This window comes from Phyllopteryx taeniolatus, chromosome 7, assembly GCF_024500385.1.
Source record: "Phyllopteryx taeniolatus isolate TA_2022b chromosome 7, UOR_Ptae_1.2, whole genome shotgun sequence".
NCBI lineage: Eukaryota > Metazoa > Chordata > Actinopteri > Syngnathiformes > Syngnathidae > Phyllopteryx > Phyllopteryx taeniolatus.
The window spans coordinates 17,667,698-17,687,179 of record NC_084508.1 but is presented as its reverse complement, the minus strand read 5'-3'; the positions used below and the strand labels follow the sequence as shown (position 1 = coordinate 17,687,179).

The window sequence follows — 19,482 nt, the reverse complement described above, 5'->3', positions numbered from 1 at the left end:
TCCCATTGAAAATATGTGGTGTATTGTGAAGCACAAAATATGACAACAGAGACCCTAGACTGTTGAGCAATTGAAGTCATACATCAAGCAAGAATGGGAACGAATTCCACCTTCAAAGCTTCAACAATTAGTGTCCTCAGTTCCCAAACACTTATTGACTGTTGTTAATAGAAAATGTGATGTAACAAAGTGGTAAACATGCCCTTGTCCCAGCTTTTGGGACCGTGTTGCAGACACATCCATCCATCCATTAATATTTGCAAAAATCTAGTTTGTCAGTTTGAACATTAAATATCTAATCTTTGTAATTGTATTCAATGGAATACCAGTTGAAAACAATTTGCAAATCATTGCATTGTTTTATTTACGTTTTACGCAACGTCCCAATTTAATTGGAATTGAGGTTTGTAGATATTTGCATGAAAAACACTTAAATATACATCTTACCCTAATAGCATGATTGCCCAAGTCATGTTTAACCTACTGTCACAATATGAAGAAAAAATACCACTCTGCTGGGTATAAATTTTGTTTTTTGTCTTTGAAATTGTGTTTTTGCTTTTTGTCTGTGTAGTTAATCTGCACTCTTCGTTTTTTGTTGAATTTGTTGTGTTTTTTTTTTCTTATCTAAAAACATTCAAATATGACTAATGCCACTATGGTATTAGACTAGCAATGTAAAATGACCAAATGACAAGCAGTATCAAAAAAAAAAATATATGCGCTGGCCACGACCTTTGCAAGCCAGAGGCTGAGCTGCACTGTACTTGTTCACGGAGTAGCGTATGGCTAGAGCAAAAGGCAGTTATGCTTTTTGTTTCTCAGCTAATATGTAATAATAATCCGTTTGGAAATTTAGCACGCCTCTGTACAGTATCAAATGTTCCGTACAGAAAAATCTGAATATGAACACATGTATTACACCCCTATTTAATGTATGCATAGTTTTTAAATCCAGAGCTGTAATATACAAAGCAGTAAGTAGAAAATGACATCAATGAGATACTAATGACATTAACAACTTGTGACTACATTATGTTCTAGCGATTGTATTTTCACTGTTAGTTTTGTTATGTTCATTGTATTCACAGGCCCAATAGATTTTATAGGCATGCAGTTGTTGAAAGACATCAGAGGGCTGTGTTCCACGCCTCAGCAGTTTGGGGGATGTCTGGTTCCTTGCTCAAGTGCACCCCCAAAGAGCTCAGAATGTATAATTACTTGTCAGTTATAGGCAAACATCTAAATACATATGAGGAGTCAATGATCAGTTGTGTTGGCATTTATTTTGGAAATATGGACGGAAATAATAAAAACAAATTGACGATCATCTTTTCTATTGTATCAATTGATATGTATTACCTAGAAGTATTTTTCATTAAAATAGTTATTGCAATTATGACATTTTGAGGTTAGGAATGGGATGCAATTCATTAGTTTGCACAGCAGTGCAAGAATGTCATGAAGTGGCACAAGAAGGCACAGTCAGTTACCGCCATACTTACTGTTTTTTATATTGTTTTATATTTATTGCCTTGAAGTGGTTTGCATGCAAATATTTACTGTAATTATGACTTTACTACTGAATTAGTGATACACTACGACTTGTTCCGACTTACATACTTCGAACAAAAAAAAAAAATGGTTCAAACTACCTGGGCTTCCTCCTATCGTCCCGCTGTATCCAGGTGCCGTGTTCGGCTGTGACATTACGTCACCAACAATGAGGGTAAGTTAACTTGTGTGCTTGTTTATAATTATAGCCCACAATAACTTTTCACTTTTGCAGTTGAGCCTCCTCACGTGATTTTACATCCTATAAGCCACAGGTGTCAAACTGGTGGCCCGGGGGCCAGATCTGGCCCGCAACATCATTTTATGTGGCCCGCGAAAGCAAATCATGTGTTTCGACTTCATGTTTCTTGTGAAAATACCAAAATTGGGGTCTTGTATAATGTTGAGATATTGCAAGCATTTTTTGTGACAATCACCTTTTTTGGAATAAATGTAATAATAGTTGAACATTTTTTATTGGCTTCTGATTTTAAAACTAGTTATCCATCAATTTGTTGTGTATATGTCATTATATGAGACAATATTTTATATGGGTTCACAGTCATAATGGCCCTCCGGGGGAAGCCATAACTACAATGCGGCCTGTGGCAAAAATGAGTTTGACATCCCTGGTATCGGCTATCACCCTCTCGGTATGTTTGATTCTGCTGGACATTCAACATGCACACAGCGTCTGAGAGCTGGGCCCTTATTATTCATGTTTCGAAGCCTGATTTTATATACCTAGCGATTGTTTTTATTCATTAAAATTTGGCAGGCTTGTTAACATTACTCTTCTCTGTGGCGTGTCGGATTTACATGATATTTTTTGGGCCTGTTAGGTACCACTTTTAACTGTTGATCATGGAAAGCCATTTGCGCTTTATTCGATATCCTTTGGTATCCAGCTTAATGTCCATGTATTAGTATGGTCTTTATCCTCATTACTAAGGCGATTCAGCGCACAAGTACAGCGACAAGGGCGTACTAGTAGAACAACTGTCTTACTAATCAAGATTTTTTCCTCTACTGCCTTCCACTACTACATTCTTGCTCACTAGTTGGACAACTGGCATACTGGGACAACTACATTACTAGTGAGGCAGTTAGTCGACAAAGAGTGTGCTAGCACATGAACCTTAAGATGAATATCAATGATATTTAATACATTGTTTGAGCATTTATAAAACAATTCAGCGCATGAGTAGAAGGACATGTGTATGTTGCACTAGTAGAACAACTGTGTCTTATAAGTAACGTGGGTGGCAAAACTGCTAGTGGGCATCCTAGGACTTAGGCGATCACAAGTGCACGACACATGCCTACTAATTGCTTACTGGTATTGTAGTGCAGCACAGCAGTTTTTTTTAAAACGCTTTCATTGCGTATTAATAAGACCAAAAGCGGCACGAGTAGTGGGGGAAAAAAAACATGACTTGTAAGACACAGTCGACTAGTGCGCCTTAGTCTTTCTATTAGTGACTTGTCGTTGTAGTATGTGGTCCTGCTAGAAATCAAGGGTATAGAATAAATGCTCAATCGGCTTCCAACAAGCCTCTTCTCTGGATGGAAGCGCTTGTAGCATTTCTATATAAAATAGTGACATCTAGTGGACAGAGTAAAAATGACTGCCCAACATTCATATCTATTTAAGGCAGAGAGGATGGTGCACTTGAAGTAATGTTTATTTAACTGTCTTTTCAGACAGTGCTTTCAGCATTCTCACGTACATACTCAAGAGAGAAAAATATATCATTGCAATAGTAACAGTTGCGATTATCGTTATAAGCAAGCACCATAGCACACAAAAAAATGTACACAATCTTGTGTGTAAAAAGTTTACACTAAAAGGCTGTTCTAAATGTTGGCACATAATTAGTATTTACAGTAAGATCGGTTGAATATGTTGGCAAATAAAGATGGATAGCTGGATACATCATCATCTTGAAAAGTGAGTGTTGTACACAAGCGTGAAATTACAACATGACATTCAGAGTGACAAAATCATACAAGCCTGAGAAATTAGATTTCATACAAACTTTGGTTGCTGGCAAGAAAGGCCAACAGCTCAAGCATTGTTCAAGGAAGACACTATAAAAAAAAAAAAAAAAAAAGAATGTGGGATGTAATTTTCTTAAAAATAACCTGGATATTTTCACGAAAGTTTAGTCAAGTACAAATGTAGAAATAGATTTGTTTTCCTAAGGCAGATGTGCTTTTTCAAAATCTGAGCTGAGCATGTACTGTCATGGTTTTTCTTTTTTTTTTTTGTATCACTAGGAGAGGTTGCACTGTAGAAACAAGTGGCGTCTGTGTGTGTCAACAAGAGCCTTCAGAAGTCATTTGCATCTGTCAGCATTGACCCTGCCTCTTTCACTACACCAATGCTAAATGTACACAAGTATGGCTGAGCTGCATGGACAATAAACTGTGCATTGATGCAAATCAACTGAAACATATATAAATGTGCACGTGATAAAACAATTTAGAAAAGTGCTTTCCCTGGGACCTACTTTTTGCACCCATAGAGTGTATTGTTACTTTTTGTTTTGTTTTGTTTTACTAGTTGGGTCAGCCCAGGAACAAAGACATGTACTTGTTTACCTACAACAACAAGTGAGACATTTCAAAAGGATCAATATTCATGCACTAACTACAAGACAATGCTTTCATCCTACACGCTAACACTAGTCATTGAAGTGCTTTTTTTCCTTTTTCTTTTACCCCCCATTCAATAGTACACTTTTTTCATATTGTGTCATTAAAACATCAGGTCACTGTTCACATTTGGAAACATTTGTCCATGTAAGATACATAATTGTTCATGACCAAGCATGAGAAGGTCCGAAAAGTATTTACTACATAATACATAATTCTTAAGTAAATGCAAAAAGTGGAGATAATTTCATTATTAATTTGTTAATATACTAGAAATGCATGGTTGTAGATGACCACAATGTCTTTTGGATTTTCTCATGCATGCCATTATGCAAGTGGATACACTGACAATTAGAGTGTAATTATTATACTGAGAAATTAAATACAAAAGTTTTATCAACCAAAACAACAGTAATGTGTCAAATATGAAAAAGTAAATTGAAAAAGTACTGTTATGAACACACCAAATGTGAATATGGTCTCTAATTTTGGCAGATCAAGAGAATGATGGGGTGGTAACAGATTAAAATACTCCAATGAATCTTAGTTTTGCTGAGGGACGAAACATTAACATCACTAATAACTTCCCTTTTAAACAGAGGAAGAGCATTGTACTAAATTACAGCAGTATGTTTGCTGACTGTCTATCAGCAGTGTTTCCAAACTGCTATGTATCATGTGACTTGACGAGGTGGAGGATTTTGTTAATTCATGGGTATTCATGAGTTTCTCAACAGGCCAGTAGCCCAAAGTTTTCTTTCTAACCATGCTCACACTTACAGATGGTACTGTTGTACGTACATTTTTCCGACCCGGGTCATCCTCGCCGAGGTTACTATTGTACACACATATTGCAGGGCTCCTCTTTACTTTAAGGCCAGGCAGGTGAGTGTGGGCTTCTTCTCAGCACCTTTGGTCCAAATAGGCCGACAGAGGAAGTGCAGGAGGCAGGAAGTCCTCCTGTTTGTTCACCACTTCAGTCTGGCGAGACCCATGCAGATTACTGCCTGAGAGACCAACAAATGGACAAACATGTTTTACATTTAATTGACCTTTAGGATAGGGTCCAGCACACCCGCGACTCTAGTGAGGATAAGTGGTACAGGAAAGGATTGATGGATGGATGGATGGATGGATGACCTTTTCCATACTGAAAAATAGCTTTAATCTAATTGTTTATGTGCCAAGGTTATACTGTGAAAATGGTGGCCTTTTGTAGTGTTTCTTCATGGTGTTCCTTTGCTGATGAATAGTGTTGTATTGGCACCAAATATTCCATTTGGTTTTCAAAATTTGCAATAACAAACTTAAAATCTCCTAAGCGCATATGGGGAAATGTTTTATGGTCCAATGCAACCAAGATTGAAATTTTTGGCCATAATTCCGAAAGGTATTGGTGGTGGCGGTATCATGCTTTGGGGCTGTTTTCAATCATCTGGAAACAGGGCCTTCGTCGAAGGGGAGGCGATTATGAATAGTTCCAGATATCATTTAGTGTTAACACAAAACCTACAGACTTCTGCTAGAAAGCCAAAAATGTCAGGAAAGCCTACTAGAACTTTATTTAGGGGTTTAATTTGAGGCACTTTAAATGGGGTGGTGGCAAATGTGTGCTGAATCCCATTTAACACAAATTTGATTGTGATTGGTTATCTTGGAAAACAGCCACATCTCCATTTTTAAGGTATGCACACTTGTGCATGGCAACCACATTATCTCAGTTTTTTATTTTTACTTCCGCTCTCATAAAGATGTTTGTTGTTTTTCAATTGACTTGTACAGGTCACAATTTTTTTGTAAATGATTGATCTTGGTCTCTGGCATTTGAGCAGGGGTGTAAAGAGTTTTTATATCCATTGTAGGTGGAAAGATAAAAAAGTCACACTCACTTGAAGAGACGAGGTCCATGTACTGGCAGACAGCATGGAGCAGTAGCCTTTCAAAGCTGAGCCACAAACAAGAAAATCCACATCACGGTGAATCACTTGTACAAGCAATTAACTGCAAGCCTGATGTGATTTGAGCAGCACATTCTTGGAATATTGTTGTTTTGCTATAGTGCAGTATACTGTAGTTCCATTGTTCATAGTCATCAAATACATGTGGGTATACAAAAAACAAAAAGAAAAACTACCTGGTAATTGTGTAATGTGGGATGAGAGATCCATGGTATTTAAAATAACTACTGTACCAAACCAACTTTAGAACTTAGAACTGCCTGCATTGTAGCGAAACCGTAGCTTCTTTCACCAGTGTAGCTTTATGAACGCATAAAAGTTGTTTGACTAAACACAAGTTCCAATTATAAGGTCAGTAGTGATTGGCTGATTTTCTTTCTAACATTCTTACATATACAGGTGGGTGTACAAGCAAGTACTGTATACAGTTTTTGTTATGGACAGAAGTTTCTACTAGGGGTGTCAAATTATCGTGTTAATTGCGATTAATTAATTACAGTCATATTTAGTGCATAATGTGTTTTAATCGCGTTAATCTACTTTTTAATCTATGTACTGTTTCCTGTACGCAAACAAGTTGTCCTGTGAGAGCTGGCTTGTATTTGTGTTGCTTTGCCTCCCTCTGCTGGTGTTTTAGGGTAATTATTTTCTTGTCAAATACAATAAAAAGTGTGCAGCAAACTTCTTTGCAATACAAGAGGAAAAGCAACAAGTTGTCTTCGATACTTATATATTGCCTTGGCTGTGTTGTCGCCGTTTTTAATGTGTTAACTTCAGCACTTTAGGACGTGATGTTTTATTTTATTTTTATATTCTAATTACATGGAGCTTGACAAAGGAACACAGGAATATTTCTCCTCATGGTTGAAACTAAAGTTTGTAGGCAGCACTTAAGAGTAGTCTCAAATGCAGTGGAATGTAAATGGATAGGACTCCATCTGTTTAAGTCTGTTAAAAACAATAAATGACTTTATTAATCTACTTTTTTTGTTTTAGCTATATCAATCTTTTGATCTGCCACAAAAATAATAATTTTAAATGAAAATATCTCAAATTGAGGGTTCTTTTCAGCAATTTTTAGGTGAGATTAAAAAAAAGAGATTAATTCGATCCAGTAATTAAAAATCATAATTATTTAATCGCTGAACAGGATAAGCGGTATTAAGAGTGGATGGATGGATGAAAATTTGTTTTACTTTTTTCAGGGTGAAGAATGACATTGTGTGTTTGAATATGCTCGAACATAGTCAAACAAGAGTGCGCAGCTTGCATGCACGCACACGCACGCACACACACACACACAGTCAAAAAAGAACATGAAAAGGATACCTGCTGGAGAGGTTGGTTGTGTAAACTGAATGAGGTTGAGTGAGAAAGAAGCTCAGAAGGTTTTCTTCAAGCACTTCCAGAGTTCCCTGTGAGCAGAAAGTAAAACAGCAGTGAGAAAAGATAGGTAAAGCAACATACTGTCTTTGTTCTTACTAAAATACTGAACAACATGAGTTTCTTCAGAGGAGTGGGCTTAATTTTGGTTATTGACTCCCATGAAAACAAATTTACAGGTCTGAAATTTCGGCTTGGTCTCATTCATACTCTAACACTGTCCTCTCCTCTACAGCCATTTGTTTACTCCGATTTGCTGTTGGTGTGTACAGCATTCAGTTAGCAGACATGCCACATGCTGTCAAAGGCAATACACGTTTCACTTCCATTTCTATACTTACAAATGCAATTGAGAAAACTACATTCTATTGCAAATCAAAAGTTGAAAAAAGGTATAGAAAAAGGAAAATTAGGGTTTTGTCTGCATTCCTTAAAGTTATTACTAAACTAAAAAGATTTCAATTTTAAGATTTTCCTTTCCTGTGAATCCCTGAACTAATATTTAGTTGTTTCACCACTTTTTCTGAGAACTGCTTTACATCTGTGTTGCATGGAGTCGATCAACACTGGCCGCTGTGAACTGGTATTTCTTTCTTCATTTCTAGGTTTCTCCTTGCATCATTTACAGAATATCCAGTGTTCCCAATGCATTTGCGTGTATGGAAACAAAAGCTAATATATAAGGATTTTGAGCTTTTCTGATTTTTTTGATAGACAGCTTTTGTTTTGAACACAAGTGTAAGCGCAAAGCTGGATAAGACCATGATTCCCCCCCCCCCCTCCACCAAAGAGCACACTCACCACAGGGATTTGTTTCCGTCTCAGAGTTGTTCGCAGTCTCCGGTCGATTCTCTGGAAACATTCCTGAGCTGTGAAGGCAGGATTTACTGTGGAAAAACAAACAACTAGCATTTAAATTCAGAATCTGTAAGTTCTGTCACCCCCTACCCTGGAAATCAGAATCAAACCAAGGCCTCCATCGCTTTGATATGACAGAGGCTGTGCCTATTTCCCCGTCTCCCCACCACTCGCGATTGAATATACACCAACGTCTAATACAGCTGTTTCCAATTGCTCACTGTGCGGGGGGTGATCGCAAGGCTGTCACTTGACACTTGACAGCAGGATAGTGGAGGATGTTTGTGCTGGTCGTTTACCCAGGCGTGTCAGTCTCCGATGCGCACCCCTCCTTTAATTCCTCCTTTCCCATCTTAATCATGCTTTTCGTGTTGCGTCTCCGGACCTCAGCTCTCTGTCATCGGCAATCAAGTGTGGATGGGAGATAAAGAAGTTACGGCTTGGAGAAACTCTCCCCATTCTGCGTTCCTCCATGTGGTGCAACAACGTTATGACGCTCAGTTATAATCAAGTGGATAAAAGTTCTGGCTAACCACACCGCTGGGTCACTAGCAAGTTAACTTATACACACACATTCAAAGAAATGAGATAAGGATCAATAAAAGCAATCAAAACAGAGAAGCATACCTGCCAACCTTTGAAACCAGAAAAATCTAGAAGTCCTGGTGGGGTGAAGTCCCCCGACAAAAAATGAATTTTAGCTTTTAGACATGTTAAATTGTGGCTAAAAACTTCACATTTCTGCCACAATCATAGGGCAACTTTCACCAAATACTGCAAAAATTAAAAGAGGTGAGGGAAATTTTATTAGCTAACTAAAAAGTATATTCATGTTGACTATTCGCATAACATCGATATTTTTACAGTTACAGTGCCGTGAAACAGTATTGGTTCTCAAATTATCATATTTCTGCATATTTTCTCCACTTTAATGTTTGAGATCATCAAACAAATGTAAATATCAGACAAATATAACCCAAGCGAATTTAAAATTGCTTTTTTAAAAATGATTTCATTTATTAAGGAAAAAAAACTATTCAAAGTTACCTGGCCCTGTGTGAAAAAGTAAAAAAAAAAAAAAAAAAAAAAAAGTAATTACCACAAAGTGCGTGTCGCGAAAACCATGTTTTGTATGTGTTTACCGGGACTTGTCTCCATGTTAACCATCCACAGACAGCCCGTTACTGGGTCACTCAGTTCACTACTGCAAGTGCATGAGGAGTTTGCAATATGTTTTTAAGTACATGGCTAAAAGAGTGTACAGTGAAAGTCTACAATTCACAGAAGAATAGACTGAAAATTTGCATTCATTCTCCCTCTAACCAGCACAAGACCAATGTGCTTAATATGCCAGGAGACTATAACTGTGATGAAGTTTTTAATTTGAAACGGGATAATGAGACAAAGCATGAGAATTTTAAAAAGACCATGTAATTCAAGAGGTGGTAACAAAAATAAATGAACTGAAAATGGCATTTCAAGCTGCTTCTTGTCACATCTATGACATCACAACAAGAAACTGAAGCAACAAAGGGAACTTCGAACATGAATTACCATTCCTCTGGTCTTTAAGGAGACAACCGACACATTTTTTCTTGGCCACCTCTTGCTCGAGCAGAGATAAAAGTCTCTCCTGTTCTTCTCCAGAGCAATTCATGAAGTCGCTCCATGGCTGAGCGAACAAGAAGAGGAGAATATCAGTGGGTTTATATATTTGACATGAAGTGATCTGATCCAATCGAAGGAAAATGCAAGTCCAGTAGACACAATACAACAGTTAGTCAAGTAAACTGGAATCGAGAAGGAAACAGATGACAATACAGTGTTGGAGAGTGAATTGGACTCCTCACAGTTTAATGACGAAATGAGCATATGTATGTTTGTGCACCTACCTCAATGTAATCGTCATTGGTCCAGGCTTCCGTGAAGATAGACGGGATTGCCGGACTACTGCAAACTTCCAGTTCATCTTTGGGACACTCGTCGTCCCTCTCAAGAAGATTGGCAAGATAACGTGCTGTTTTGTGAGATGGACAGATATGAAATGTAGAAAATAATTACAGATCGTTTGCCATCAACCAAACTTCAATTTAATATATGATACTCGGGCATTGACATTTATAAAAAAATAAATAAATAACATTATGGGCTCCATGCTTGCCATTTTTGATCACTTATCCACCAGCTTTCTTTTTAGGGGACCATATCAGTATTTTATTTTCCTATATTTTAGGGCATTTTAAAAAGGTACCCTGCCATCAAAAGCCATTTTTTTCCTACTGTTTTATGCAAAACATAGGTAAAGATTAGTCTGTGACTTGGTTTAAGTTTGACATCTATGCAGTTTGTTGATTAAATGCAATGCAAGACGATAAATGGCATAAGGCTTGCAAAACACCCGGATCAGATTTCCGTTTATTTGTGACCTAAAAAGTTAATTAATTATTCAAGTCCCTTCATGATTGCTACACACCCACTCATCTCAGGAAAAATGGCTGACGAACAACACAGCTGTCAATGTGCAAAGCTTTGCATCACCTGCCAAACTCAAGTCGAGGAATAAATGGCTTTAATGTATTTTGGGACAAATTCCTCGGAAACAAATTTGGAGCCAGAATTGTGCTATGTTTGGAACCATTTCACGGAGAATGACTTCGTACATAAGCTTTCACACACTGCTAGAAGTGCATTTCCGGGTCTGGAGCGAGGGAGCCAGTTGGGCAGCCACCGCGCCATCAAGCCATGCAAACACAGTAAATAAAAGCACACGGGTGGTGGTTTAGAACAATATTTGACTATATATTGTTGAATGTAGGGATGGATACCGAAATCAGTACTTTTTTGGGTATCTCGGTTCACGTAAAATCAATCAGTACCATGTTTCGCTCCCACTGCGACTGTGCGGGCAGCTGGAGTGGACGAGTTGGCAAATTTCCATGGCTGCAGGGTGGCAGGGAGTGCTTCGTGTGGCACAGCAGAAGGCTGTCCAGCCACAGAGAGCGAAAGGGAGACACACAAGAGTCCCACAAAGCTGAGCCCTGTACAGGAAGTCCTCGAGTTACGACGTACTCAGCCTACGACGTTTCGACTTTACGAAGCCGGTGCCTCGTCCGCCATTTTGTCCCCAGCACCATAGTGTTTCTGCTTAGCTAGTGCGTAGTGCTTGTCTGTGTTTGTGCGCCGGGGGTATCTTTGCCTTTTTCACCCTCCTTTTTTCAGACTCTCAGCAGTAATGGTAAGTACAGCATCTTATTTTTTTATTTTAATGTATTTGAGATTCTTTATACGAAGTGTTAACCTTTCCTGCTACGGTCACCTGACCGTGGTCGGCAGATGCAGGGGAGACGCCTTCTCCAGGGCCGAGGTTGTCCTCCTTGGGATTAACTCCCTTCTCTCGTTGCACAGCTGAGCTGGGTGGCGGCAACAATAAAGGCACAAAGCACCAATTTGCTGCTTTAATGGCTTTATTAGCTCCTCTGCACATTCAACGTCAACGGGTCTTCCGCGAATCGCTACTCTTCCCCGGTCGCCGTCACGACACTTGCCACTGTACACACTCGCACCTGCGCGTACTCCTTCCTCCTTCACAGTCCCGTCTCACTTACACATCGGCGCACACGGCCACACACACTTTGCTTGCTGTCACAATCACGTGGGACAATACCCGTAACAGAAGTATTTCGACATAAATTTCGACTTTAACGGTGAAATCCGATTTACGCGGAAATTCGGGTTACGTCGCCAGCTTAGGAACGGAACTCATTCGTAAATCGAGGACTTGTAGTAACAAGTGAAATATTACATTACATCAGAGCACATGGTGGATAAAAGGTTCATAAAAGGCATGTGAGCGGATGTTATCTCACGCTGGAGAACTTGCATGAAGACAAATGTAATCGCCTGATTGCCAAGACATTAGAAAAACTCTTTTTGAAAAAACAAATATATAAATAAATGTAGAAACCTGCAGATGACTATAGATGCGATTTATTGCTCTAAAATTTGTCGTGGAACTGTGTAAGGCTTGAGCAAATAGAATAAATATATTCTAATTTAGTAAAATGTAGCTGTATATAATCAAACACCCTACCTCAAAGACTGTCTGCAGCCAGGTTGGCATTGCCAACGAGAATCAGTTCTCAATTAAAGGTTTTAAAAATATTTTAAATTTAGTTTAAGATATAAAAAAAGACATTAACTTGAAAGCTTGGAATACCAGCACTTTTTAGATCCAGTAGGTGTCAGTATTGAGCAACATCAGCCCCTTTTGTTTAAGCTACCCTGAAGTAATAAGTGCGATGGAAACAAAAACCACATGGGCCACAGGAACCTTTTGCTACATGGAACTCCTGCCACCAGGAACTCTAAGTTCCTGTGCTGGTTGGTGGAAAAGCCCCTATAGTTTAAGCTATAACCTGTGATTTCTGGCACCCCCTAATGCTGGAATTCAGCATTACAACAAAGCCTTCATCGCTTCGCTATGATGCAGGCTAAATGCTTGTCCAGCTTCCTCCTCCTCCTTCCAACCCCGCATGCTTTCTCCTTTCTATATGACTCAATCGACCTGCGCGCTGTCAATATATGGACCTGCCCGGTCGTAGGTAAAACACATAATTTCCGCCACGTCATTTTAGGGAGCCACTAAGTGATCCAGCGAGGGAATGTATAGGCCAGTCACTAAATATATTTAAATATTGAAAAATATAGCAAGATGTGTCAGAAGGTGATCAGCTTTCTGTCATCTACTCTTGTAGTGGCTTGGGTGAAAATTACTTTTTTTTTTTTTTCACAAAAAAATAGTGGATTATAGGTAACTACTGGCTTACTACACTCAACTGAGCAAACAAATGTGTTTTTTCTTATTTTTTAAATTCAAATTTAAGAAGTGGAAGGCTCGCCCTGCTAAGCTGTAGCAAGATAAAAAGGTGATACGGAGTATATAGAAACACTTCATTTTTTAAGGTTGTTTTACAACCTGTGCATTGTACAAACAAACTGAAATTTGAAGGGGTTAATTAACATTTAAAATTACAATAAATGTTAAAGGATATTTATGCTAAGGACAAGAACTGATGATGATGATGATGATGATGGTTAAAAACCGTATGCAGTACAAGAAACAAAAAAATTTGAAAATCTTAAAAATCTGTACATGGACAAAATGGCCAGCCACGAACAAGCCCGAAGAGTAGTAAAATCGAACAAGGACAGAAAGTAAAGCCATTATTTGTCTATTATTACTTTGCCATGGAGGTTCTGTTTTCATTGCTGTTTACTGTATATATTTTTTTGGTCTGCACACTACTAAGTGAAAGTCTCGTTGGATTCGACTTTTTATCATCACTTATGTGACGATGACAATAAGGAGCTTACTGTTCTCCAGTCGGCGCAGGCTCTTCTTGCCTTTGGCTCGTGGCGTGAGGTCAGAGTTGCGGATGGCTTGGTTGATATAGAACTGCTTCTTTTTGCTGGGACACGCTCGCTTGGCTGGAGAGTTGGGTAGGGAGGTGCATTTACGCTCCTCGATCAGGCTTCCAACACAATAAATCCATCTTTTAGTATCAAAACATTGACCTCATTCTGGATTTATTAGAATCGGAATCAGAATCCTCTTTATTTCCCAAGTATGTCAAAAACACACAAGGAATTTGTCTCCGGTAGTTAAACTGGACGAACGAGTGAAAGCAAAATGGTTATGGGAACTTCCACAACAGAGGCTTCTGAGGAAGAACGGCCTGCCACAGGAGAATGCAGCCCAAAGCGGGTACTAAACTCCATCTAAGGCTAAATACCGGCACGAGACCGATAGCATTTCTACATCGAATCAATCCTGTGTACATCTATCAGTCTGGTTTGGTCCTCCCACAAAAAGGGGCAAACTCCGAATGCAACAGACAATCAGGACTACGGGAAAAATCGTCGGTACCCCCCCCTACCGACCCTTGAGGACTTGGACGCTGCCAGAACTAAGAGCAAGCAAAAATCATCTTGGACTCTCCACATCCTGGTCACCACCTCTTCCAGCTCCTCACGTAACCAGCAGATATTCCAACAGCTTCTTCCCTCTTGCCATTAAATTGCTACAGGCTATGTGACTCTCCGTAGTGTGTTTTTATGTCTCAAAAGTATATATATTTTTTCTTTTTTTTTGGGTTAAAATGGCTGTCTAGAGCGGCTCCAACTACCAGAGACAAATTCTTTGTGTGTTTTGAAATAGCCTGCAAATAAAGAGGATTCTGAGTCACGGGCGTGCTGGAGCCAATCCCAGCCATCTTTGGGCGAGAGGCCGGGTACACCCTGAACATATAAACAACCATTCGCACACACCTATTCACACCTACAAGCAATTTAGAGTCTTCAATTAACCTACCATGGATGTTTTGGGGATGTGGGAGGAAACCCACGCAGGCACGGGGAAAACATGCAAGCTCCACACAGGCGAGGCCGGATTTGAACCCGGGTACTCAGAACTGTGAGGCAGGTGTGCTAACCAGTCGTCCACCGTGCCGCTCCTGGAGAATACACTTATCTATTACTGTGGTTCCGCTGCATGCACTGCATCATACTGAGAGCTGTGGCTAATTGTTGGTCACATTGTCATAAAAACTAAGCATTACTATGTTTCTTAACGCAGATTAATATCATTTGTTGATCTCTTATATTGGATCGCATTTCGTTGTGCAAGTGTAGCCAAAGAAATGTTCAGTGAATGTAGGTCAGTAGGTAGTACTGCAGTGGCTGATGTAATGTTTACCCTTTTCTTTACTTTAGGTTGCAGAATGTTTCAGCTCACATGCAAAACGAATAAGGATTTAATAAAGCGTAAGAACAAGTAAATTACAACGAAATTAGGAGCGTAAATTTGGTAGATAAATCAAATCTCTTCAACACTAAGATACCCATAAAAATAAGTGTTAACAATGACACAACTGTATTAAAATTCGCAACTGTAATTTTGACAGTTCAATTTGGCGAAAAGAGCAAGCGAAATGTCGGTGCAGCTAGTGTGTACACAGTCGCGAACGGGGGCAAATATGCCCATTAAATGGACATTAGCGGAGTGGCTAATGATCGGGACGCGTCATTTACTCACATATAATCCTGCTCTTCATTGTGTTTTGTCAAAACGACCATCTTATTCCGAAGGACTAAACTGAGGTATCAAATTCTGTGTTCAAAACAAAGGTTAAATGGTGGCTAGAGTGAAGCTGAGGTTTTTTGTTAGCAGTGGCTACAAGGAACAAAAATAGCTGTCCCGCAGTTATTAGAAAATCCCACTCGTGTTGTAGGCCGGACTGCAGTGTGATTGGCTGCAAACACGCACCACTGCCAAGAGATTGGCCCCTGCATCCCAGTAGGGCGTGCTCTGGACGTCACAAATCCCACGAAACCCCGCCCAAACACCAAGCCTTGCCCACATTTGTGATCCCACGAAACCCCGCCCAAACACCAAGCCTTGCCCACATTTGTTATTTTGCCCTAGCAGTGGCCGCCATCTTCAACCAGGAGTCCAGCCCCGCTCCTCACCTGCCTTGCCTCATCCCATTAATCCATAAAGTTTAGACATCGGTAATTTTTTATATTGCAGTGCACATACCAAAATCCTCCATGCCAACAGGTTTCATTTCAACTTTCCACCTTTAATATACTTACATGCGTCAGGTAAAAGCCGGGCATACAAAATTCAAAATAATCTCATCCTTTACAGTAGTGGCAATCACAACCGGGCATACAAAGTACATGTAATCTCATCCTTTACAGTAGTGACAATCACAAACCCAAACATTCGGTTTCAAATGTAACAGCTGAGAATTACATTCAGTAGTAAAGATTTTCATACAAGAATCAAGATATTTGAGCAACAAGGTTAGGTTCATTGGTGTCAGTTATGGCTTTGAAATACCATCAAATCACATCAACTTCCAGTATACCAGCAAAGGGCAATCACTATGCTTTGGACAGTCAAGTCAGGTAAAATTTATGCAAAAGACAGATGAAAAATTCATTTTAAGTATTGTCACTAACACTAAGCATGAATAATTGTCACTAACACTAAGCATGACCTTTAATACTCTTTGGTGTTGCTGCAGAACCCCCCCTTGCCGCCTCCTTGCTCTTGTGAAGAGACAAAGCTGAAGAGTGTGTGAACAAGGCACCAAACAATTTATGTCTTACTTGAACCTTTTCACTAACGATTTGTGGATATAGGACATCAACGACCTTTCCAGGCTGAAAATAGGTTAAGGTCCAGATAGAAGTCAACCAGCATGTTTATCCTTACTACTTTGTCACACTGGCATGTCATCTGTGCTGGTGTCAACCATGAAGAGAGAAGAAGGATCTTTGCTGTTCTGGTTTGATTGATGCACCTCTCCCTCGGTGCCACCATGACCACTGAAGCTGCTGCCGTTCCTGCTTTTTCGACCTCTCTTGCTTCTTTTGCCAGAAGAGGAGGTCCTTTGCTGCTGTGGGACGGGTGCCTCGTGCGGGATGCCTGCAGGGTTAATCTGAATGGGTTGGGCAGTCAGGTTGGACTGAACAGTCCCATTACTGACGATCATGTCTAAGGGCTGTTCATTACCAGTCTGCCCCTTAGCACAGTTGACATTATCACCATCATCAGTCTGGTCCTTAGCAAAGTTGACAAAGACCTAGGCAATGGAGAATATGTTTGTTGTGGTTCATTTAAATTTCAGAGGAAGGGTTCAAGTATCAAAGTTGAGCAAGCCATTTTCAAAACTTAGATGGAATTGACCAAACTTGGACATAGGTGGTTTTGGCCCGACACCATCGATATGATATCATTGGTCGCCTAATCGCAAAGATAATCGGTGACTATTCGACTATCAAAATAATCGTTTGTGGCAGCCCTACTAGTGCTGCTATTTTGTTGTTCTGACCACTGCTCACTTTCATAATCGCATGCAATGACGAATGGCCATGTTTTGAGAATCACGCTCATGCTACAAATATTGTATATTTGTTGATCTGTCTATGCAAGTGACGTATGTGTACAGCATGTAGCGAAATATTAGAGAAAGGCCTGCCGCTCTGGGTGTTAAAAAAAAAACACCTTATTTTTTGAGACAGCTTTTCTATTAGATCTCGACAGGTATACCTTATGAAGTATCTGTCGGTATAGTCATGATCAACAGTGTATCGCTGTGACGTCGTTAGTTTTTTTAATGCATTTTTGCACCTACCCGATCTTTGTATGAATCTGTATCTAATCAAGTGACCAGTGTGATTCCTTTCATGCTAAAATCTCAACACTGATTATCTCTGCAAGAATTGTACACGATCATAGCATGTTCAGTCTGTACACCAAACGTTGGCTAATTGCTCGTGTCTTGTCCTCACCTGGTCCAGGGTGGTCTGTGAAACAGAAAAGTCACTGATGCCCAGCTCCTCATATATGTGGGCCAGCACATCAAACACGCGAGCCAGGCAGCAGGCGTGCGCTGGAAGCTGGTACTGCCGCACGTTCTGGTGCTGCTCCTTCAGCTGGATCATGGGGAAGGTATTCTTCATGTAGTTGCTGACACGGCACGTGTCCGAATTGGATTCACTATCTGTCAGACGAATGATGATGGTGTAGCCATCGCCAAATCTGTTTCAATAACAACATGTTTATTTGTAGCCTTTTCTGTAGCAAACTGGCATGAATGTAGATCAAAAACATTCATTAAAACATGTCTCCAACTCCATCCATCGATCAATTTTCTGTACCGCTTATCCTCATTCGGGTCACGGGTGTGCTGGAGCCTATCCCAGCTATCTTTGGGCAAGAGGCGGGGTACACCCTGAACTGGTCGCCAGCCAATCGTAGGTCACATATAAACAAACAACCCTTTCCACTCACATTCACACCTATGGGCAATTTAGAGTCTTCAATTAACCTACCATGCATGTTTTTGGGATGTGGGAGGAAACCGCAGTACCTGGAGAAAACCCACGCAGGTACGGGGAGAACATCCAAATTCCACACAGGCGAGGATGGATTTGAAACAGGGTTCTCAGAACTGTGAGGCAGATGTGCTAAGCAGTCGTTCACCGTGCCACCATGTCTCCAACTCCATCTTATAAATTTGGTAGGAGCTTGTCCCACACAATGATAAGATCCCACATCCTAATTATTCTCATGTGATCAACATATCGCAGAGCTGTATGTTGCACATGGCAAGGGCGATTTTAGGAAAAAAATTGCAATTTTTCTGGCAGGTATTAATTTCAATTGGATTCACTATTTTCTTCAAATCAATTTCTTCAGTGCAATATTATGTACAATAAAATTTACAAATATATCATACCATCAAAACATTAAAAGCTATTACTCTCATAATGCAAGACACTAAAAAGGCTCTGTGAGCCTGTGAGGCTGTTCCTTTTCAAGGTTTTAAAATTGGTTCAATAAGGAAATAAATACCACATCAATCTGAGCACTTGCTATCACAATGCAGTATTAACTGACTATTAAGTGTCAAATTTTGATAAGATCTTACTAATATTGTGCTCTAATTTCAGTTCTGTCAGCTATAAACAGCATCAAGTGACTATGTCAAATGCCTCAAATTGATCATCAGATCAGAGTCTAACGTCTTTAGTCAACAATACTAAAATGAGCCCAGTTGGTGACCCGGTAAGGTCACCAACTGGAGTCAAGCGATGTCGGCATTTCAGTGAATGCCGTTACACAAATTAGCTATATTCACTTTATTTACATAAATGATTTTTGTTACCTGGTCTTCAAGTGCTGCACGGAGCCAAGACACTGGAAACGGCCATTGACCATGATGGCCATCCTGGTGCAGAGAGCCTCACATTCCTCCATACTGATCATACAAGTGAAAGACAGAAGCAGCTTTCTATTGCACTCGGAAATTGTTTTTACATACTGTACACTAAACATGTCCAATAAAATTACTGCTTCTCAGTGCTGGTGTCATGACGTTTATGAGTTTGATGGATAAGTAAATATTCCCCTCTACCTATGTGAAGTCAGAACGACAGCTCTTCCCTCTCTGGTGAAGGAGAGGATGCAGTTCCACAGGAACCTTTTTGCCTTTGGGTC

The 19,482-nt window shown here is 39.8% G+C and overlaps 2 protein-coding genes across 6 annotated transcripts in view; both read right to left on the bottom strand.

The window, feature by feature from the left end:
• Window positions 1-3,221: 3,221 nt before the first annotated feature.
• On the bottom strand, window positions 3,222-15,753 carry r3hdm4 (R3H domain containing 4). 2 transcript variants are annotated; one of them, XM_061779870.1, is made up of 8 exons: window positions 15,505-15,753; window positions 13,785-13,942; window positions 10,304-10,428; window positions 9,966-10,083; window positions 8,355-8,440; window positions 7,500-7,585; window positions 6,102-6,157; window positions 3,222-5,219 (listed from the first exon to the last, which is right to left on the bottom strand). In XM_061779870.1, the coding sequence occupies exons 1-8, from the start codon at window positions 15,543-15,545 to the stop codon at window positions 5,116-5,118; spliced, it is 774 nt and encodes a 257-aa protein (XP_061635854.1). In that variant the 5' UTR covers window positions 15,546-15,753; the 3' UTR covers window positions 3,222-5,115. The 2 variants fall into 2 exon arrangements, with proteins under 2 accessions (XP_061635854.1, XP_061635853.1); XM_061779869.1 differs by lacking the exon at window positions 15,505-15,753 and adding an exon at window positions 14,782-15,463.
• A 263-nt stretch (window positions 15,754-16,016) lies between these two features.
• Window positions 16,017-19,482, bottom strand: part of abca7 (ATP-binding cassette, sub-family A (ABC1), member 7) — a 41,019-nt gene continuing 37,553 nt past the window's right edge. For 3 of the 4 annotated variants that reach the window (XM_061780648.1, XM_061780646.1, XM_061780647.1), the window contains exons 46-49: window positions 19,400-19,482; window positions 19,151-19,243; window positions 17,772-18,021; window positions 16,018-17,062 (exon numbers count right to left, since the gene is read on the bottom strand). The exon at window positions 19,400-19,482 is cut by the window's right edge and continues 21 nt beyond it. In XM_061780648.1, coding sequence (XP_061636632.1) covers window positions 16,700-17,062; window positions 17,772-18,021; window positions 19,151-19,243; window positions 19,400-19,482 — 789 coding nt within the window. In that variant the 3' untranslated portion in view covers window positions 16,018-16,699. Of the gene's footprint in view, window positions 17,063-17,771; window positions 18,022-19,150; window positions 19,244-19,399 lie in introns of all 4 variants that reach the window. The other variant, XM_061780649.1, reaches the window with a different exon arrangement.

Bases quoted from the DNA above. Each gene is read 5' to 3' on its own strand.
- r3hdm4 (XM_061779869.1), bottom strand. From the start codon at position 14,834: ATGTTTTCCCCGTGCCTGCGTGGGTTTCCTCCCACATCCCCAAAACAT. The intron at 10,084-10,303 runs GTAGGTGCACAA...TTGTTCGCTCAG, and splicing joins CCAATGACGATTACATTGAG to CCATGGAGCGACTTCATGAA. The intron at 8,441-9,965 runs GTAATTCATGTT...GTTTTTCCACAG, and splicing joins CCTTAAAGACCAGAGGAATG to TAAATCCTGCCTTCACAGCT.